Source organism: Triticum dicoccoides, chromosome 3A (genome assembly GCF_002162155.2).
Source record: "Triticum dicoccoides isolate Atlit2015 ecotype Zavitan chromosome 3A, WEW_v2.0, whole genome shotgun sequence".
In the NCBI taxonomy this organism is placed as follows: domain Eukaryota; kingdom Viridiplantae; phylum Streptophyta; class Magnoliopsida; order Poales; family Poaceae; genus Triticum; species Triticum dicoccoides.
Window position 1 is genome coordinate 544,450,082 of NC_041384.1, and position 6,478 is coordinate 544,456,559.

The 6,478-nt window shown below is 42.5% G+C and overlaps 1 protein-coding gene across 9 annotated transcripts; it reads right to left on the minus strand.

Moving 5' to 3' along the window:
- Positions 1 to 296: 296 nt before the first annotated feature.
- Positions 297 to 6,017, minus strand: LOC119269074. 9 transcript variants are annotated; one of them, XR_005133439.1, is made up of 6 exons: positions 5,421 to 6,017; positions 3,621 to 4,758; positions 2,934 to 3,230; positions 2,739 to 2,827; positions 1,531 to 1,604; positions 297 to 767 (listed from the first exon to the last, which is right to left on the minus strand). XR_005133439.1 is itself a non-coding variant. In XM_037550822.1 (6 exons), exons 3-6 carry the CDS (start codon positions 3,334 to 3,336, stop codon positions 2,453 to 2,455), a joined length of 396 nt encoding a protein of 131 aa, XP_037406719.1. In that variant the 5' UTR covers positions 3,337 to 3,519; positions 3,621 to 4,755; positions 5,421 to 6,017; the 3' UTR covers positions 2,195 to 2,452. The 9 variants fall into 9 exon arrangements, 2 of the variants coding, with proteins under 2 accessions (XP_037406719.1, XP_037406718.1); XR_005133436.1 differs by having other exon boundaries at positions 2,739 to 2,830; XM_037550822.1 differs by lacking the exons at positions 297 to 767; positions 1,531 to 1,604 and adding exons at positions 2,195 to 2,512; positions 3,298 to 3,519 and having other exon boundaries at positions 2,739 to 2,830; positions 3,026 to 3,230; positions 3,621 to 4,755.
- Positions 6,018 to 6,478: the final 461 nt, after the last annotated feature.

A 6,478-nucleotide genomic window follows, 5' to 3' on the forward strand; every position in this document is an offset into this window, starting at 1 on the left:
CTTTAACAATAATATCTTCAAGTTATTTTACTATATTTTGCTTGATACAGTTTAGTTATACTAGCAAAAATGCTCGTGCGTTGCAACGGGAGATAGAAAAATAGCTCGGGTCATCGTTGGCCGTTGCTTGCGGCACTTGCAGGGAGTAGGAGAGGAGGATGAAGAAGTGGATGGGACAATGGTGCGGGTGCGGCCGACATCGATGATGATCTGGTGATTCAGGAAGGAGGCAAAGGCAGCATGGGAAGAGCAGATGACTTAGGAGAAACACATGGGTGGGGGTGGGATAGGAGGCATTTGATAAAAATGGCACACATTTCCTTTCATAGTACACTTTTCTTTGTCTTTGACAAAAAAGGCGCATGTTTGAATATAGTTGGATAAAATGGCACAACTGAGTTCTCCCTCTATTTTGAGAAGTAGGACCACCCGCCATATTTCTTTGAACACTTTTGCACTTTGTCAATTCCTTTACATTGGCTTAGTATGGTTCGGTCAGAGGCCATCGTAATCGATTGAAGCGTAGGTGTTGCTGTGGCCTTTCCCGGCGCTCTGCCCGCCCCACACACTGCTACGTCGTCCCAAGTCATATTTCTTTGAACAATTTTGCACTTTGTCAATTCCTTTACACTTGCTTAGTATGGTTCGATCAGAGGCCATCGTAATTGATTAAAGCGCGGGTGTTGCTGTGGCCTTTCCCGATGCTCCACCCGCCCCACACATTGCTACGTCGCCCCAAGTCTTCTCCCGTGTCTCCAAAACAATTGCTGCCAAAATTTGGATTGCATCAAAGACAAAACACATCAACCATACAATGCTACATGCAGCAGCTACAACCACCCATTGTACACAGCAAAGCAGCCAAAGCAAAACATCAAGTCAACTATTGCAAAACGGTAGAGGTAAAAAAGGTTAAGAAAATAGTTGTCACGACGAGAAGCCACTGTGCAGCTCCTCTCTTCACTACCATCCTGCTCATAAATTGTCTCTTGCCCCTCTACTCTACAGTCTAAATAAAGTAGAGAGCTTTACTGGGAATAAGAGAAGCTTACTATCTTTGCTTCTGAAGAAAAAACTCAATGCCCTTCACAATTGCATATGTGCAGTTTACAGTAAAGCGAAAACTTAGTTATGATTACCAAGAAGAAAACCACAATCAATAGATAAGCTAACAACGCAGCTATGAAAAAATCATGGACCCTTTTCAAGTTGAAGAAGTAGTAGTTCTACGCTGCAACATCTGGTGGGTTCAGAAATTATTTGAAGTTTTACATATATGATCCACTTCAAACAATTCAAGAAAATAAAAGCCTGATTCTGTCTTCAACACTTTGAAATTCTCAACCTAGCTCATCATATCATTATTTCTTACTGCACTTACGGGCAGGCTAGATGTATTTGATGGTACAGGCATGCTATACATACCATTCGCCTAACAAAGTATAGAAAGTCATCTTAGAAGTTTATTCTGCCAAGCTAAAATACTGTATGATGAATGAGATGCCAAAATTTTATTTGATTAGGGGTTACCTCTAGAAATAACAGCACATAAGAAGATAACTGCCTATGCCAGTTATGAAGAAATTCAGCTGCTATGACATTACCTATTGAGCATGACATTTATAAAAAAGAAGTGAAAAGAAAATAAAGTTACTGCTGAATAAAATAGGATATCTACAAATTTAACAGTATCGGCACTACATGTAAGGCCACATTGATTCAATTGATACGAATGTTCAGTCTAAAGCAGTAAAGCTTATAGCATGAAAGCTGAACATTGGATTAAAACAATGATGTGAAAACAACATTTTTTCCTCTAGATCCATAATCGTAGAAAAACATCCAATTGATTGTATCATTACTTCAATGAATTAACTGAGAAGTAGTATTACTTGAGAAGTCCATATAATCAAGATGAAAGCATGTACAGCTAACATTTTTGTGACCAAAACCAATAAAGCGTCAACATTCCCCGGTTCCACCTCTAGACAGTACAGTGAGATCTTTAGCTTAAGCTTAATATCTGAACTGCAAGTGTAAACACGACACTCATGATAACAGATGAACATGTCAACCTACTTGCCTAGAACCAATACAGAATTGACATATACCATCAACTCTGTTTTGTACTGATGATCCAAACACTAAAACCTGAAGTAGTACATTTAACTGAAGTTTAGGGTTGCATGAGCAATAATAAGAACAAGCCTGACACCTTGAGGATTCCCATGTGTCTACAGTAATACATATAAATGAAGCACTCTAGTGTAAAAACTAAAAAAGATAAATTGAATCTCAAATTCTTTGTGTCTTGGCATCAGGAAAGGAAACTAAGCAATGGTGAGGTCGAACATAAAAATTCAATATAGAAAGCATCATTGTTGTAAGTCCGTTTATTGTAACAATTAGGCTAATGTGCAGGATCAATCAGCTAAAACTCGCAGTCGAGGGCCTACTTGACCAGCTTTCCAGCAAGCGTCACATCTTGGATGCGCGGCTGGGCGAGGTAGTACTGTCACAGGTTGAGCGGTTAATCAGAATTTTATGAAACAATAAGAGATAGAACAGTCTCTGTGTAATTATTCAAGGAAAGTCTGTTGAGCAGTTAATACAGACGATACATCAAACTACAATGCATCCACAGTATATGACAACCAAAGACATTCGCATAATCTAGAAGACAACTATGCTATCATATTGATGAAGAAGGGAAGAAAACATAGGAAATCTGAACTCACATCATTATACTGTTTAGGCTTCGCTTCCTTCTTTCTACCACGTCCTTTTTTCAGCTCTTCTACAGGTTCATCTTCTTCTTCCACTTCAGCTACTTTCTCCGACAGAAAACACCACCGATGTCAGCAACCAAGATGAAAATAAGCAAAACATTGTTCAGCACACAGTGAGAGACATAGCCAAGGTACATTTGTGACCTGATCAATCTTTTCAAGTAGAAATTCAGAATAGAGGTGTGTCTTTGTGAGCAGATCGTCCAACTCTTGCCTTCAGATCAAAAGCCTCCTACCTTGCAGCTTCTCTTCCCGGCCTCCTCTCCTGCCTCTACCTTGCGCTGGGTCTGGCACAAACATAGAGATGGGGAGTGGCACGAGGCGGAGCTGCAGGGCTGCCTTCCTGGGTCGGCCGCTTGGTGTGGTTGCCCGCCTCAGCCTACCTGCTTTTCCCCTACCATTGATGATATTTCTCCCGACGACCGCGGCGAAACCATCGATCTGCCAAGACAAACATAAACTGATAATCTGAACTTTGTACAATTACTCACTGATAAACACAATGTACCAGATGGCAATGGCATCCAGAAAAATCATTCGCCTTCATGCACGTGGAATGCAGTTCATAACTGCGATTTATCCCCCATCATATGCTCCAAGGCATAATATTACGTTTAGACTAGAAGGACATGCAACTTTGTTTTCATCAAGGAACTGAATGATGTCAATTCCAGACCACATGTTTCTTCGGTTCAAGAACAACTAACACCAAGGGAGTTCAACAAAGATTCTACATAACATTATCAAAAGATCAGTCCTAGCTTTTTCAAGCGGAACAAATACGAATATTGTAGGAAAAAGGTTCGGTAACAAAAAGAGATTGTATTTTACCTTGGAAAATTGGGATCATGTATGAGCATCAACTGCGTTGAACGGATCATGGAACAAATAGTTGTCAGCATACTGATACAATGCTCGGGCTATCTGAATCCTTTGTTTCTGCCTGCCACTAAGATTGCAGCCTCACTCTCTAATGATTTTGATCTCCAAGTATTTCTTTAGTGAATACCACTCAAGGACCCTGCCATACTTCTCGCTCTCCATCTCCTTGCCGAGCATAGCATATCTTTAAGCAATTTGAGGCATGTAGACCTTGCTCCATCCAGTTCCTTCTCATAGAGGATATAGGTTGTGCATAAACAGAGTTTTCAGTTGACAGACAACCAAGGCCCCTTTTTAAGCCCTCATCAGTCAAGTCTACCTCACAAAGAAGGCCGCCAAAACTATCCAACATATGAAGCAATGTATATATTTATCAGTTATGACACCATCACCAGAATTGCACCTTCCAAGGTGAACCCACAAATCCATGATGCATCTATTCAGAGGTATTCTGGTCGGATCAAATTGCTTCTTTATGAAGTCTAACTTTCAAAGGAGCAACATACATGATAATGATCTGAACTTCAATCTACGATATAATCCAACTGATAAATGTGGAATGTAGAAAAAAGATTACATGGCGTTAGCATGTGAGATCAGCTCAGCTAATGAACTGACATTGAGAGAGCCCAGGTTCTGTGGTGCTTTGAAGGTTGCTACAGTAGGGCAAGCGTGATGGCTCTGTTTTCTTGCTTGTCTAGCAGGAAAGTCTTGCATGCCACAAAGCCATGCATGGGATTCACGTAGAAGCCCCTAAAAACAGTACTGAAAATTGGTACCTCTGCTCGAGCACGGGCGCACGGTGCTCCAGCGAAGTTGGTGAGATTGGAAGCTTCAGACGCAGTAATTTCAAGAAGGGAAACTTGCAATTTAGTCAGGATTTCAGTCAAGGGTTCAAGAAGGGAAACTTGCAATTTAGTCAGGATTTCAGTCAAGGGGCCCGGGAATCTTTTATGTCAAAGCAGTTCAGGCGTAATCAACATCGGTCATGTCATGCCTACGTGTTCGAGAAGTTCTCCTGCACTGACACAGCAGGGATCCAATCTGAATCCTGGTAATCTCAATCCCTTCAGGAAAAAGCCTTCTGCTGCATCAAAACAACCATTTCAATATTTAAAATTTTCAAGAACATTAGGTTCCTCAACCCCTACGTCTCCAAATATACATCATTTTTGTTCCTTGAAATTCAGAATAATATGACCGCGTAGACCGAATAGTGCTGCTCTATACACCAGATTTCTGACGAGTGCAAGTAAATTGAAAAAGAAATAACAGAATCCCCTTGTTATTAACGTTTAGTACGCACTTGTACAATGATAAATTATACCCCTGAAAGTTTCAGAAGTTACTAAGATGGTATATGCTGAGATCTTGGAGAAGTACAAACAAATAATATGCAGATAATCATTTATAGATTTCCATGCAGAAGTACAATACATCGTCTACCCAGGACCGGGAAGCAACACAAAGTTATGGCATGATATTATTCACTTCTTTTTGTTGCCAATGAACACTAAATTGTTCACTTGCCAATACAAGACTGCAACCACTACGTAGCCCTGTACATCGACCAAATACATTAATTAGTTTCCTGTGGACAACATATCTTAAACAGTACTCGATGTTTCCACAAAAGGCTTGCTAGGGGTTGTCGTGTGATTGTCAAAATTGAGCAGAATTGATTATGAAAAGATGCCTGATGGTAAAGAATCAAAGTAGATTGCTGTCTACTCAAGAAAATCCTCTCACCTCGTACACGTCGCTGTTATCTATGGCCATCAGCAGCTAGCGCCCCAGGTGCAGATGCACTTCCATACTGCAGGTGAGGAATTGCAGAATCTAGCATCCAGGGCAAGCCACGATGAAAAAGGCTTCTCCAGCGAGGGAAAGAGGAGAGGCGGCAAGGGATCTAATGGATCTGTGGAGAACATGTGCCTCTGGATGGGTGCGCCGGGCAGGGCGGCAGGCCTGGAGATCCTTTGCGCTGGATTTGCTGCGCGGCCGGGATCCCCGGCAACGGCCGAGAGCGGTTTGGACGGTGGTGGTGGCGGCAAAGGGGACGGCGGTGGTGGCGACGACAAAGGGCGGCGGCGCGGATGGCGATGGTGGCGGTGGCAAAGGGCGGCGGCGCAGGCGGCGTTGGTGGCAGAGGCAAAGGGCAGCGGCGCGGACCCAAACTACTCCTCCCGTGCACGTCTGCTCCCGGCCGCCGCGGCCGCCTTGGATCCCGGCGAGCGAGCGAGGGATTGGGTGGGGTTATACGGGCGATGGCGGAGAAGCACCCAGCGATGGGCGACGCCTGAAATTGGGGATCGTCGTTGGGGGATAGGCGAGGGCCGAAGCGGTATGTTGACTTACAGATTACAGATAGCTATGATGTGCACCGCGGGTTGATTTAAAAAAGAATTGGGATCTTTGTGTAAAAAGGCCGCGACGGTGAACCCGGAGACTCAATCCGTGTTTTATTATTATAAATAATATATATATATATATATATATATATATATATATATATATATATATAATATACTAGCACAAGCGCCCGTGCGCTGCATCGGGTGAAAAAACCCACACTTTCCTAACCCAATTGCTCAAGACCCCCTCTCATTCTACGACACAACGCCAGGCATGATGGGATGAATAAACTCTTTGAAATCGGCTGCCATGAAAATATATACTGTAGAAAAAATATGCATGTATTTCGATTTTCAGTTCATTTGTATTCGCCCCACAGGTATGTCACAAAAGCTTTAGTTGGTGTGGTGGCTAGCTTGTCGGATGAATAAAGTGGAGGTCCACAGTTTGAA